The 15,602-nt window shown below is 40.9% G+C and overlaps 1 protein-coding gene across 3 annotated transcripts in view; it reads right to left on the bottom strand.

Annotated features, from left to right (window-relative positions):
• The window catches only part of LOC112056296 (uncharacterized), a 70,923-nt gene that overhangs the window by 8,216 nt on the left and 47,105 nt on the right, over nt 1-15,602 (bottom strand). For 2 of the 3 annotated variants that reach the window (XM_052889397.1, XM_052889398.1), the window contains exons 19-29: nt 13,227-15,292; nt 12,040-12,254; nt 10,238-10,378; nt 9,432-9,645; nt 8,014-8,491; nt 6,989-7,408; nt 6,143-6,249; nt 5,235-5,309; nt 4,644-4,847; nt 1,864-2,049; nt 314-429 (exon numbers count right to left, since the gene is read on the bottom strand). In XM_052889397.1, the coding sequence (XP_052745357.1) occupies nt 314-429; nt 1,864-2,049; nt 4,644-4,847; nt 5,235-5,309; nt 6,143-6,249; nt 6,989-7,408; nt 8,014-8,491; nt 9,432-9,645; nt 10,238-10,378; nt 12,040-12,254; nt 13,227-15,292 (4,222 nt within the window). The remainder of the gene's footprint in view (nt 1-313; nt 430-1,863; nt 2,050-4,643; nt 4,848-5,234; nt 5,310-6,142; nt 6,250-6,988; nt 7,409-8,013; nt 8,492-9,431; nt 9,646-10,237; nt 10,379-12,039; nt 12,255-13,226; nt 15,293-15,602) is intronic. The other variant, XM_052889399.1, reaches the window with a different exon arrangement.

Genomic DNA, 15,602 nt, shown 5'->3' with positions numbered 1-15,602 from the left:
CGAGTCTTGAACACGTCCTATTTGAGCATAGATATACTATGACGTATGCATGACCGAAAGATGAGATTATCTAGCATGCGACCAGTGAAGGGAAACATAGACAAATTTCCGTGCTATCCCAGTCCCATCTCTTTCGTACCAATTCCAATGAAAGAGGAAGCGGTATTTCTGGTTGCGCCACCATTTGTTTCATATTATCTATTTCTCATAACGAGATTATCTTGTTGGTCGCATGTTAGCGCCACTGGCCTTCGTTTGGTCATTAGTAAACAGAAATTGTCCCTGCGTGCGTGTAAGCGACAATAGCACTTACGCTGTTGTTAATAGAGGAGTGTTTGTTCTGCAGCGTGAGCATGTACTCGTTGTAGGACTGGCTCTTGCTGGGCGTGCCGGGCTGCGTCGAGTTCGTCGAGTTCACGTTCGTCATGCCTGCCGTCAACAAAATTATTGATACTTTTCATATATACTAATATTATAAAGAGATAAAGTTTGTGGTGCTGTGGGAGGTAATCTCTGGATCTACTAAACCTATTTTCAAACTTCCCTTATCACTAGAAAACCACGTTATTTGTGGGTGTCATAGATAGGTACGCAGGTAAAACCGCGGGGCGTCGGCTATTAGAATTGACTGAAACGTGTGTTTTTTGGACTGCACTAAAGGATTAAAGGTCATTAGCTGGATAGCTTTATTAGAGCCAACCAATAAATGCACAAAATATAAACCACATCATCATTGTCCATAGATATCTTACATATCGCTGTCTTTTATCCCATTACTAAGAAATTGAAAGACAATATATCTCTCTGGTCACGAAATGACACGAGTTCGGTGTTCATGCTAAAAGTGCTGGACAACTTGACGTTCACTTGTTGACCATGATTGTGGCTGGTAACAAAACGGTGTCCATTAGAAGACCAAGGCTTAAGATGCTCGCCACAATATTTCTTGAGACGACAGAAATGTCAACCTATGTCATTGTGCGCATCAGCTGACGACAACTAGTGAACGACAAGACACCAATTAGCTTACCACATGATAACAACAATGTTTTTGAAAGCAACACTCGAAGGAAATTAGGTATTCTGTTGTAATAAAAGTAGTTTTTTTGGAAACTTGAATGACATGTAAAGGTCGTGTATTGTGTAAGGTTTGATAACCAATGTCATTGTGCGCATCAGCTGACGACAACTAGTGTAGTGTAGTTTTTTGATGCCAATCTCCAATGAAATACCCTGTATTATGTAGTAATAAAAATAGTTTTTTTTGTAAACCTGTGTGACATGTTAAGGTCGTGTATTGTGTAAAGTTTGCTGCATACGGAACATGGTTTATATCAGACGGGACGTGACACCAAGTTTTGGAAATATCGTTTTATATAAAGTGTATATGTCGCCGTCTCGTATATGTCCCATAGAAAGAAAGAAAAAAAAATGCGTTTATTTTGAAATTATACCACACATCACAATATCTCCAGTACACCAAGTTAGCCAAGGCAATACTGCGATGTGTGGCATAACCCAGAAAATACCGTACCGTACCGTATGCAGCGGTCTCTAAAATGCAAACGAGCAGGCTTAGAAGACCCCTTCTAAGCCTGCTCGTTTCATCACAGCTCCTTAGATCTAGTACAATCCCATTCAAACTTAATGAGTCTCGGAATCGTGCGCTAAGATGCGCAATTCAAATTTTTAGTTATCCGGCAAAGCTTTTCTCCCACCTGGAATCGCTTCACGCATTTTATTGTATTTTTTTGCGTTGCGTTGCGATAGACGTAGCTAACTTCCTACACGTCATAAAGTTTGAACCGGACTGTAAAATATACCGGAAACTACACACATGTAAGGGAATATGAAAACACTCACCAATCTCCATATCAACAGCTCGCTTCGCCAGAGCGTTGTGTACCGCCCTTTGGGCCACAAGGTGGCCAAGATTCTGGCCCATCAGGGACAGGTTCTGGCCTCCGAGCCCCAAGGCCTGGCCACCGAGTGCCAAGCTCTGCCCCCCCATGAGATTCTGACCTAAACCTAAATTCTGGCCCGCTAAGCCTACGGTGGAAAATAGCAGAATTAACTACTTTAAGTAGATAGAAGCTTAAGAGCTATGAGCTATATTGAGCGGGATTTAGATAAAGGGATTTTAGTAAAAATCACTCGATTGGACACATTTAGGGTGGTGGTGGTTTTTTTTTCGTGTTTTTGAATAATCGTAATGCATTTTGTTTAAATAAACACTTTTTTTCGGAATTACAAATTATAAACACATCGAAAAAAGGTGTGAGGCATTTTCCTTCCAAACCATCTTCCAGATTTCGGTTATTTTTTCATTTTAGGAAATATTAAAGAACCAATCTTATATGTAAAATAAAAAAGCCTTTGAGCCGGTTTTTCATAATAGATAACGAAGAAAGATTTAAAGTCAAGTGGTAACTCAGTCAGGGGAAATATTAGTTTTTGCCAGTGTCTTGGCTTTGACTTTCAAAAGAGAGTTAAGCAAAACTTTTAAAACTTAATTTAGCAAATCTGCCATGTTAAATTAAAAGTTTTCTTTTAAAATAAAAAACCACCAGCACTCTAAACATACAACTGATAAAATTACTAAATTGTATTACAAACAAAAACATGAACAGGATTTTAAATCTTTTACTATATAACGGGCAGCTAGAACTATTTTAAAGGAAAAATGTCTAGCTCTATAGGGTTAAGGATGCCCTAAGCCTCAGAGTCAGGGGTGGAGTCTGAAAGACTTGTCTGAGCAGTTCCACGCCCTGGAACGCAATATAAAATTGAAGAGGTTAGAATAATGAAGGCTTTAAAGATTGTTTTCAATTCAATACCTAGTTAGGCCTTGACTGCGATCCCACCTGTAGCTATCTCTACAGCGATGTTTTTAAGTAGCGACAGTGCTACGAAAAATCTTGCGGCTAAAACCTGAACTAAAATTGACAGCGCCTTACACAAGTGACAATAAGACCGCCATTACCAAATGACAATGGGCGCCATTAAGACATTAGCGACATGTCTACGGACCAGCCCCTGTAGCCAAGTGGCACGTCGATTCTCTTTCTACGATCGCAAACGCTTCGAAAACTAAAAATATATGGGAATGACAGATCTTGATCGCGTGACCAATAGCAAATGTCGTTCCCGTTTTCGAAGCGTTAGCGATCGTAGAAAGAGAACCGACGTTCTACTTGTCTGCAGGAGCTGTTTTGTGGCGAGGAGAATAGTTTCGCATTCGTGTCTATCTCTCTCCCTTTTGAATCGTGTTAGACAGAGAGATATACCATTTCGAGACTGTCTAGTTAAAAAACATCGTAACTTTTGTAGAGCTACTGATGAGTGACGATGCAGTCTAAGATGGAAGCGCGCTTAGTTGGAAGAGGTATAAGTTTACCCATAACTCGGGCGCTTTACGGTTGGCGGTACCTCTTAGCGGATAGGATGGTAAATTAAATCATCAAGAGTATTGTTATAACACCTCTGTTAATAAAACCTCATTTTATTATTGTAACCGCTTCAATTGTTATTTGACCCATATCACTAATTAATAGCATGAAAAACTGAGCATTATATAAATTAAATTACATTAATACGGGAGCCGAAAAGGTATTTTTGGATTGACGAGCGCAGTAGAAAAGCACAAGGGCCTTTCACCTTTCATGTATTTCCACAAATTATGAGACCATCTATAGGGGTATGTTTAGGGGAACAATTTGCAACCATCCTACTAAGTTAAGTCCGATTTTTTGAAATTCACAGTATTTAGCACTAACTATCTTTTTGTGCTTCGCTTATTTAGTATTTCTCGTTCTGTGACTGGTTCTTATAAACGGACCCTCCTTTAAAAAGGTCTTATACTTGGTGGAGATACTCCACATAATGCAAGCTTGTTTCCGAGGTGCAAAAAATCCCTTCTGGACTTCCGCCGATTTAGACAGTGCGTATTTAATTGGTACGGACTAAAAGACTTCCTCATGACTGAAGCATTTCTTCATGCCAAAGTAAAGCTTGAGTAAATCCAAAAATCCCCTCTGCGGCTTCCCTACTATATTAATAAAATTAGTAATTCAAAGTTACGAGTAACTTATATTAAAAAACAATGTTAGCGCTTAATTTAGCGTACGGTACTCAAGATTGCAAGAAACAAATCACCTTATACATGATTTTGGTAGAGCTTATAAGAGCTTATTAAAATGTAGCCATACAATAACAAAATAAATGTAAGTTTGTAGCATTGAAATTGTCCATTATGTTAGTATCATTGATCGCTCTTTAAAAAGTGCAGTGAAGAAACGTGGTTTTATTGAAGTCATTACGATTACTCCAGTCGGCCTAGCTAAATATGGAATCTCTTACTACAATCGCCAAAGCTTCAAAAATTAAAATATGGATGGGAATCACATTCGTTATCTCTCTCTATCGATCGAATATAATCACACTGCTATCAATTGGATATGTCATACACTTTTTTTAATTTTTGAAACCTTAGCAGTTATGGTAAGAGAATTTATTTGTAATATGGCTAGAGGGGCAGGAATCTCTCACTGTTGTCACATTAATGCATGATACGAAGTATGTATTCAAAAGTGACGTCAGATTTGTATCATGTATTATGTAGTTCTTGTACTAATAAAACTTACCTAAGTTTTGCCCAAGATTTTGGCTCATAAGATTTTGGTTGAGAGCTAAATTCTGACTAGCGAGGCCTATGTTCTGTTGGAGGCCGAGATTCTGTGCGCCGAGGCCCGCTTGCAGGGGAGACCCGAGGCCTAGGCCTAGTGCAAAAGCGGGGCCAATTGGCTGGTTGAATTGATTCACCGACGTCTGGAGAGCTTGCTGTTGAACTGAAAAATAAAAGGAAATCTAATGCAATTTCATTTGGCGTTTTTTGTTATCAACTTTTTGTGATAAAAATGAATTTTACTGATGACTTCTTAACTTTAAGTAATGAATTATATCAAAGTAAAATTAAAACAAAATGAAATGTATAAAAATATATTTATGAATATTTAAAATGAGAGAAGAACAAGCAATGTTGAAAAAAAATAGCTATGGTAACTCACAATGATTTGAAATTGTACAATTTTTTACATTATCCTTAAATGTTTTATTTTAACTCTATTCGGTCTAAAAAGCTCTTCAGCAAGTACAACACGATGGTAAATATACATTCTTAATTGTAGGCAAAAACAAATTCTTACGGCTAAATAAATATATGGAGTCAATAATACCTATAAGGTCGTTCGCTGTCGCCAGCATCGGTTGGTAGTATCGCGGCGGCGCGTACGGCAGCCGGCCCGCGGCGCCTGCGCACACACACGTGCTGTTAGTTACACACACAAGCACGCACGCACACATACACGCGAGTACGCACGCACGTAGTCACGCATATAAGCACGCACGCACGAACGTACGACGCACGTACATATACACGCGTGCACGAACGCACGACGCACGCACATATACACACACGCGAGTACGCACGCACGTACGCATGCATATAAGCAGGCACATACGCACGCACAAACGTACATACGCAGGCCCGCACGCAAATACGTACGCACGAACGCCCGCACGCACGCAAACATCTACGAACATGCGTATGCACATTGCATAAAATAAAGCATGCCGTACAGCGGATATTATTGTTAGAGCATAAAATTACACACACGTAACAAAAATAACTATATTCAGACTGCACTAAACTGTTGACTAGCGACTTGCCCTGATTTCTCATGGCTAAACAGAGCGTATATTTCGATCGATATATTTTAGTAGTAGTAGCTCATTGTGACGGAACTCGTCCGGGTAAATATTACCGCTATGCAAAATCTGCTGCCATAGAGTTGCTGGAGTAATTACACACAAATAAGACTTATCACCAGGTATTAAGTTACTCATCAGGTGTTAATTTTTCTGTGCCTATAAATGGACAATAAGATAGGGGTTGTTAGGGGGAGGATGAAAATCTACACCCCTTTCGGTTTCTACACGACATTGTACCGGAACGGAAAATACTTACAGTTTAATAAGGCTGTTTATACATATAACAAGTATTTTTAGTTAGTCATACAAGCTTTACGCAACATTTAAAATCATTAAAAATATTATTATATTAATCATTTTAAATCTTAAGTACCTGGTTGCGCGTGAAGCAGGTTGTTATGCAACCCGAGCTCCGGTTGCGGAAACTGTGGTTGGTTGAGGAGACCCAGTAGATTGGGCCCTGAGAGATTCTGTTGCTGACTGTAACAAAAGGTTTCAATTTTTAAACTATTTGTCAATATTAACAAAAAAAATTCAAATTATTTGTAACGCTGACATTTGTAATTTCATAACTAACAGACGCTGAAATTTATGTATAAAAGCAAAAGGTAATCACGAAATATCGAAAACCTCTTGGTGTCCAAAGAGGAGAGAGTTTGGCAGGGAGGTAGTTTATAGTTTAGTTAGATTTTGCAACTGGGAGGTCCAAGGACTTACAAAGTTGCGTGTGTTCGCTAGTCAATCGTAAAACTTTGCAACAAGTCTGCTTTCTGTTTACACTTTTTAAGTCAGGGATCCGTAGAACATTTTTTATAACTGATTACTATCAAGTTAATTTTTCGTGACTAGCTTCATCTCGATGAGACGATCAACTTTTATATTCATGAAAATTCTTGATTCTGGTAGGTAGCCGAGTTACCAGAAAATAAAAAATTTTGAGCGTCGGAACTAGATAATGTACCACACAATTTGTAGAACATTGTAGCTGTTAAGTTGCATAACTATTAATTAATCAACAGTAAAAAACAGCTGGTTTGTAACAACTTTTAATAACATCGTTATTGATACAAGTTGGGAGGAGGGTAGTTTATCCAAAAATTGTTACTAACCAGATGTTTTTTTTACAAATGGCGCCACAAGTCGTTTTTTAGTCGCATCGCAACTCATGACAGAACAAAGAAAGGAGCAGTAAACGAATAAAACGCAAAAGTATACTCACTTTATAATATTCTGCTTCAACAGCATCCGCTGAATGTTCTCCGCGTTCGCCAGCGTGTCATTGACCCCGGTGTTGGGCGTCAACGTCGGTTGGCCCAACTGGAGTCGGCCCAACCCCATGGGGTCCACAAGACTAGGTGCCACTTGAGCCAGTCCAATGTTCAGCCCCAAATCCCCACCAACAACCGGTGTACCAACTTGACTTAACCCAAGCAATGGAGTATCTGTTGCTATTTGTAAAGGAGTTGTTAAGTTCGTGAGATTGGGTTGTAATCCACCGTTAAGTAACGTGTGGTTTATGGCGTAGGGCATCGTTTGAGGGATTGTGGACTGTAAGTTGCTGGGTATAGAGCTGGTAATCGGCTGTGCTGTACTCTGTGGCATCTGTACGCTCTGTTCGGGTAGTTGTTTGACTTCTGCCCTGTGATTGGAGATAGAAATTATTTTGTAGAAAATATTTTAACATTGGTGGTTGTAAAAATTGATAGTTTCGGTTCGATAATATGTAGATATTATTGCATAGTAAAATTTAATAATATTTATTTATTTATTTGTTGATGCTTTCATCTTAACACAAGTAGAATTAATAACTTTTTTGTCGGCTATTCAGAACCTGCCTTCCAAACCGGCCTTCCGAACCGGTGGTGTTCACTATACAAATATTACAAATACTCAAACATAACTATTTGTAAGTGCCTGTAATTTACGCCTACTTGAAAAAACACATATGAAAGAACTATATTTATGCTAATTATTATGTTGCAGTGAGACTAAAAAGAGAGCTCATACGTAGTCAAAGTTATTACCTGACACAAAAAATAGATGAAAAAAAAATCATGTATTTTTGAAAACGATATTATAATTCGTTCATTTAAAGTAGCTCTTTTGAAATGTCAAGTTTGACTATTTGCAGAGACTACCACTGTTTCGGAGGGCAGGTTCTGCTGAGCAAAGCCGGTAATAAACTCAAAAGTTGGTCTCAAATAAGCTCAAAACTCAAACTCATTATCACTTGAATTTACGCACCTGTGATCCGTGACAGTTTGCGGCGTGTGCGATAATTGTGATGATAGAGAATACTGGTGAGTGGGGACGAAGTTCTCCGGCACGGTCTGCGGCGGCTTCTGTACTGGTTCTTGCATCGGCATCTGTACCGGTTCTTGCACCGGTACCTGTACCGGTTCTTGCACCGACATCTGTACCGGTTCTTGCACTGGTATCTGCGCCGGTTCTGACTGTAATTGTGATTCAGGTTCCTCAGGTAGACCGTTGACTTGTTCCCGGATCACTGTACCCGGTTCTTTGGTTTCGAGTTTGGCCGCCTCGGACCTCTCTTCGGTCCGTTCGGACCCCTTCTCCTCGGGGACGTCCTCGCCGCGGTCCACGACGGGGCTGACTAGAAATCTCGATATCTTACGAGAGGGTTTTTGTGATTTTCTCTCTCCGTTCGACTCTGTGCTGCCCGAGCGGTCCGCTAGCGACCCGCCGTCGGATTGATTAGAACCTGAGGGTTTATTTAATTTTCTTAACTCACGATTCGCATAACATACTCCAATTTGCTAGCGTGACACTATAACTAACTTATCCCTAATACATTGGAAATTTAATACTTGTCGGAGAGTTAAATAATAATAGTGCCATCGTACATTAATTAGAGTAACTAATTTGATATCGATATCTGTTAGAAACGTCAAAGTACGTGTCATTTATCTATCAGTTGTTTGTCTGTGGACATCTGTCAGTTGACGATCTCGGACAGAGCGCGCCGTAGCTCTCAAGTTTATTTAGTTAATCGTGGTTTAACGCGTAAGCTAGATCTAGTCAGTTTAAGATAAAGATAAGTTTAGCAGTGACTGAGAGAATTGGATGAGTCAGTTATCTGTACAGTGAAGCCATTGCATTGTTAGTTACTGGGAGCCACCACGAGCGAAGAAGGGGAGTATTAGTTAACTGTAAAAGACGTCTTTAACCCAACTACTAGCGGTTCAATCCGTGATTTCGCTCGTGGCTGACTCCTAGCCATACGATAAATAACTGTAATAAATCTGCTCACGTATTTCTTGAACGACCGCTATCGTCATAATCCTTAGACCAATTATAGAAGGAGCAGTATCGCGCCCATATTTACGAACAAAATATTCTGACATTTTCTGAGGCAACAAGCTTAGATTTGGGTATACTAAAGTAGGAGTTTTCGCCCGTTTTTTACACCATTCAACATCGATTTTATAATCGCAATAGATCATTGATCATATACTTTGACAAAAAACGTCTAGCGAGGCAGGTCCTATAGAATAACTGGAAACTTTTTAAATTACGAACACGAATTTAACTATGGAACATCGATTTTATAATCGCATCAGATCTTTGATCATATACTTTGACAGAAAAGTAACTTCTAGCGAAGGCAGGTCCTATACAATAACTGGTCCGAGTCATCATACCTATGGAAGACGCGGTGCTGATCTTGCGCGCGGCGGCGGGCAGCGGCGCGGGCGCGCGCGGCTCGTGCGCCAGCGGCGGCGGCTCGGGCTCGTCCGCCAGCTCGGCCAGCGCGATGCTGTCCTGCGACGCGGTGGGCGTGGTGCACTCCGAGTTGTCCTGGTTCGAGTCCGTCAGGTTGTCGTCGCGCTCCGTCGTCTCGGAGTCGTAGTCGGACTGTACAAACCAGAGTTTCTCAAACTGTTTTTGTGTCGTAGACCCCTTGCCATGTTTTTCCGTGTTGGGTAGACCCCCTACTTATTAGATATTGATTTTCTGTATCCTTCAACTTACACAATTTTACAAACATTTATTTAATATAAATTTTTACTTAATAGTTACTTAAAAGTTAGTTAGTTTAAAATAATGTGTACTATAAGTGTATGTGTGTTCCACTATCGTGGAAACCATTTTCATTTAATGGACACCCAAATTTTTTTTCGCTGACATAGACCCCTTGCAGTTTGTTATAGACCCCCAGGGGTCGATATAGACCACTTTGGGAATCACTGGTATAAACCATTCAAGGTCACATAACTAGCGGTATCAACAACATCAGGGTACAATACAATGACGCGTATCGTATCCCGATGAAGTTGCCGCGGTACTGCAGTGCGTCGGAAGTGTTCGCTGGGGCCAGAGTACCGGACTTCTTCGCGATTATGCGATCGCGAGTCGCAAATTTTTGGAGTCGAAATGAAACAGCGCCATCTAGTGGCACTACTGCACAACTGTTTCAATCAGACTAGAAGTACGGCGCGGTGTATACCTTGTCTATATTGAGCCGCAGCCGGTCGGAGGGCGCCAGGGGCGGCTTGCCGGCGGCGGGGTCGCGCAGCTGTCGCACGATGTCGCCCAGCAGCTCCATGAACGCTGCGCTGTGGCCCTCGGGCAGCAAGTTGTTCGCTACCTGCAACCCGACAACCATCTATCATCCTACATCTATAGTCGAATAACGAATTCAGCGATCCCTTTTGAAGTTTCCTGTGATACCATTTTTTATTGAATCAAAAATAGTGATGTGACAAAGTGAACGATCATGATTCACTCAATATGTTCTGAACCAAATTAGTAAATAATTTTAATAAATAACAGTTACATCTGTTATTTATTAAGAAATTTCTCAGTCTAAGGCTTAATAATAAACGTAAAACCTATTTTGAGTCACAGTGATAAAAATAAAATTATTCTAAGACCTTATTTAATTTGACTTATCTCCCATGAAGAACAAACAACTAAAGAAGTTAACAGAAGAATAGCAAACGGCTGGAAGAAGTACTGGTCACTAAAAGAAATCATGAAATGTAACGAGCTAAGCATGACAATCAAATTAACTGCAGGTAATCACTGGAGGAGGGTAGCACAAAATAGAACGGAGTGAAAAAGACTGGAGGAGGCCTATGCCAACAGGCCCTCCGAATTACTCGACATAATATAATATATATGTGTATTACTCAACTCGTATATTCGGAATAAAGGGCTTATTATTATTATAAGTTTAAACTAGATATTTTAAAATGGAAGATAAAATGTAAAGAAATATTGAAGGAGTTTAGGAACTCCTTCAATATTTCTACCAACACATTAGTTCTTGCTCAGTTTAGAACCGTATGCACTCTCGTTGATCTTCGGAGTACCGATAAATTATTGTTATTTTTTTCTGTCTCTACTTTTTCTTCATCTTTATTTTCATCATTAGACGATTCTAAACTTAGTGTTTGCGTTGGCTTAGGCTCTAGATATTTGTTTTAAATTGTAGTTTTTTGACCATCACAGAGTCGAACATTTGAATAGTCATTGTTTATTCAATGCAAACAAACAAACAATCAAATCTTTCCCCTATATAATATTAGTATCTATATTAGGTCGGGTTTGTTACAATACTTACAACACAAGAACGGCTGGACCGATTTGGCTGACAATTGGTGGAGAGGTACCTTAGAACTAGGAGGACATAGAAAAGGGTACTTACTTAGGGTAGGGGTAGGCTTGAGTAGCTTGGCTTAAATTTTCAAATCGGAAGTAGTGGTACCCTTAGAGATCAGGTAAAAAATTGATCAATTACATAATTTACACAATTTTTCTTTCAACCGTCTGTCACTAAGCGCTATGATACAAATTTCTGATCAAAATTCCTCTTTGAGAGTGAATGATCTGGGGCACTATTTTTTACCTATACAGAACAGGACATCACTATGACAATAAATATGGTATCATTATTTTACAAAGTGACATTAGCATCTGTCAGAAAATTCGCACGATTATTGATTATACTATACGTCTATATCTTACTTCCTACTAATATTAAAGGCGAAAGTTTGTGTGTAAGTATGTTTGTTCCTCTTTTACGCTGCGGCTACCGAAGCGATTTGGCTGAAATTTGGAATGGAAATAGATTTTACTCTGGATTAACACATGGGCTACTTTTTATCCCGAAAAAATAGCTAGTAAATCAATAAAAAAACAAATTACATGGAGATAATTCACTTTTACAATAGACAACATGTGGAAAAGTAACAATATAATCGTAAAGGGTCTTTAATTCGCATAAGTTAAGAAAAATTTCCTCACAAAATTATTCGCCAGATCCTCCGGGTTGACATCGGGCACGTGGAACTTGAAGGTGACAGTCTTCGACTTGGACTCGAGCAGGCACTCCACTACCGTGTTGTCGTCGCTGACAGTGAGGACTGTGAGGCGAGGGAATTTCTCCTTCTCCCGGGACCTCTTCTTCGACCCTCGGGATTTCTTCTCGCCGGATATAGGCGAGGGTACTGCCGTGCCCACTGTGGAATATAAACAGGGTAAAATACCTGTAATAAAGACAACGAGACGCGAAGCTGAAGTGGCAATGGGCGGGGCAAGTTCGGAGATCCGATAGATGTTGCGGTGATAGCGCAGTGTTGGTACCACACTAGGTGGAATGATGACATCCTGGGTATGGTGGCGCTGGATGCAAGTAAGGCATGGTGTTTGGAAGTCTTTACCAGGGGCCTATATTAATGTATAGGGGCCTTGATAGTCCACCTGGTCTTGACCAGGTGGACTATCAAAGCTAGCGGCTCAAAATCGTGATGTTTGGAAGTCGATACAAAAGACCTAGGCTCTCGCAGTGGACATCCTTCGGCTGATATGACATGATGATAACGATGTTAATGTCGAAACAGCAGTGTATTTAAATGTGTTTTTTAATTGGCTTTATAACTCAATTTTTAATCAATGCAGATTTAGATTTTATTTTCTAATGTAGCGATAAGTGTCATAAAATAAAAATCATTAATAAACACAATTTAGAAACCAGTGACTGATAGTAATAATAATAGTCATACCCAAAAATGTGAATCTTGATTTACTTTGCTTTCTCTGCGAAAAAACGACAATTTCCAGACCCTACTTTTAAAAGAAACAAAGAGAAGCGAATGGCAAATTACATTAATCACTCAGTGTAATGAACTTTCGCAAAGTGACGCAAATTGTTAAATATTCATAATCACCAATTTTGAAACAAAAGCTGTAAATAAATCATTAAGATTAATGGTAAAGTAAATCTATTCCAAGAAGTCCATTTGTCTTTGGATGTATTGGCAAGATAACAGACCAAGTGCGTGTGTGTATATAAAATGCAGGTTCGGTTTGTTAAAGAACATTCCTTCAGATTTATCCAACGCGCTGTCTATCAAACGGTTTGCCGTTGCATCCAAAGACATACTGCCTTCTGAGAATAGAAGAACCATAAATATCACACAACATCAACTCACCTTCTTGTTGCTCCGTCTGTTTCTCCTCCACAGAACTCAACTCTGGTTGCCGTATAGCCTCAACGTGAGTGGCGCCAGACGGGAACTCCGTCATCGGCGTGTGGAACTGTTCCTTCTGACTACCGTTGGTCAACGCATCCTCAGGTGGGATGTTCAGCTGCTGAGGCACCGACTCCGGGGCTTGGCTCGTCTGCGGAACCTGACTAGGCGGCTGGCTCGTAAGAACCTCGTGAACTTGAACGGGCATAGAGGTAGGCAACGACGCTGGGACGCTGTCGACTTGCTGATAATGCGTTGCTGGTGGATTTTGAGGTAAAGTACTAGGAACTGAGGTTGCTATCGAAGACTCGACTTGGTACGCCATGTTGGGCATGGTTTGAACGGGTTGATTCTGCTGGTACATCTGCAGAGGATTGGCTGGATAATTCTGCACGGGAGTGCCTTCATGACTAGATATCTGCCTCTCGTTCTGCTGTACCAGGTTGAAGTTTTGCACCACCATGTTGTGTGGCAAAGATTTGCCCTGCATCTGATGCGCTTGGTGGTATTGGTCTTCCGACGGTTGTTTGTGGATCTGTTTATCTACAAACTGCTGTTGCTGTTGTTGCGGCGGTGGCTGTTGTTGATGCTGCTGGTGCTGCTGTAGTTGTTGTTGCTGCTGCTGTAATTGTTGCTGCTGCTGTTGTTGCTGCTGCTGCTGTTGTTGTTGCTGCTGCTGTTGATGTTGCTGCTGCTGCTGTTGTTGTTGATTTTGAAATTGCATTTGGTCTACGGAAATCTGTGACTGCAGCGTGGACTGTGTACTTTGCTGGTACTGATCCGAGATCATTGTTTGCTGTTGATCATGAACATCAGCTCCACTCATTTGGCTCTGCTCGGATCCTTGTCTGGTGTACACAGGCCGCTGTGACTGTGACCGCAGCATCTCTTCAACTTGTTGCCGTTGCCCCATAAGTTGCTGTTGTTGAGTCAGCAGCGCTAAATTTTGTTGATCTATCATGTTTTGTTGAGTTTGCAGTTGCATCTCCTGTTGAGCTAGATATTGCTGTTGCTGCAAGTTTCTTATATGCTGGGGGGAGAGCGTCTGTCCCGGCATTGTTAGCTGTTGGTGTGTGATAAGCTGCTGTTGGAGCATTATTTGTTGTTGAGCCAGCATTTGCTTCTGCATGTTCAGTTGTTGCTGGGCTTGTGCAACTTGTTGCTGCGCTTGTGCCACTTGCTGCTGCTGCACCATGATGACTGGATCCACAACGGCCGTCAGCAAATTCGGTTGTATATACTGCTGATTTGGATGAAAGTTTGCACTCTGACTGGAAGGTAGATGCACTTGAGCGTTTAGGTAATTTGTAGATTGATTTGCACCATCCATTTCTTGTTGACTCGTCGGCTGGACTTCAATGTTCTCAGTTTGCTGATTGACAACCTGTTGTTGAGCAGTCTGTAGCTGTTGTTGTTGCTGCATCTGCTCCGATTCTGAGTCTTTCCTCGCTTGCAACGAGTCCGGCCTGTGAATTATTTGTGCCAATATATTTTGCAAAGTTTGAAGGGATGGATCCAATACTTGATTCTGCTGCGGTGCGGCCATTATGTTATCCTGGGCCGTCAGCTGCTCCTCCAAGTGCTTCTGCTGGATGGCCGCCGCCTGGTGCGCTATGATATTCTGTTGCTGCTGTATTATGTGCTGCTGCAATACCTGGTTCTGGGTGTTGATCTCGTTGGCCACTAGCTGTTGGTTCAGTAAATTCGGCTGCAAAGGAGTCTGCTGGGATTCGAGGAGGCTTTGCTGTTGCTGTTCAATCAACGCCTGGTTGGTGACGGTCTGCTCCAACATCTGCTGGTTAAGGAGATTCTGTTCCATCATCACCTGCTGTTTGAGGTTCTGTTCGAGCAGCTGCTGCTGTTGCTGCAACAGCTGCTGGTCGGCGGCGAGGCTGGGCGACATGCGCGACTGCATGAGGTTCTGCTGGAACAGCTTCATGGCCTTCTCCTCGTTGGTGAGGTGATGCTGAAACTGGTGCTGGAACAACTGCTGCTGTGCTTGCAGGAGTTGGGATTGTTGATCCAGTCTGAAACAATAAATTATGTTATGTAGTAAATATATTGCCTGTACAAAAATAATGTATGCTTTAATGCAATGACTTTCTATGTCTCTCAGATTCGTAGAAAGCGTTTTCGTCTCGCGTCATCTTTTCTATAGATTGAAATGCCCTTCCAATGTCGATTGATTCAGTTTTTACAACTTAGATATGTTTGAAACTATAAATAGACATATTCTAAGCGATCACCTTGGGCTAAATCTACACTTACCATTAGCTTAGCTCATTTTCTAATAAAACACTTATATCTACTTATTGTGAGAATTTGTTATAAAATTTA

Source organism: Bicyclus anynana, chromosome 25 (assembly GCF_947172395.1).
Source record: "Bicyclus anynana chromosome 25, ilBicAnyn1.1, whole genome shotgun sequence".
NCBI classification, from domain to species: domain Eukaryota; kingdom Metazoa; phylum Arthropoda; class Insecta; order Lepidoptera; family Nymphalidae; genus Bicyclus; species Bicyclus anynana.
The sequence above is the reverse complement of the archived record's forward strand: the minus strand, read 5'-3'. Positions and strand labels throughout refer to the sequence as shown.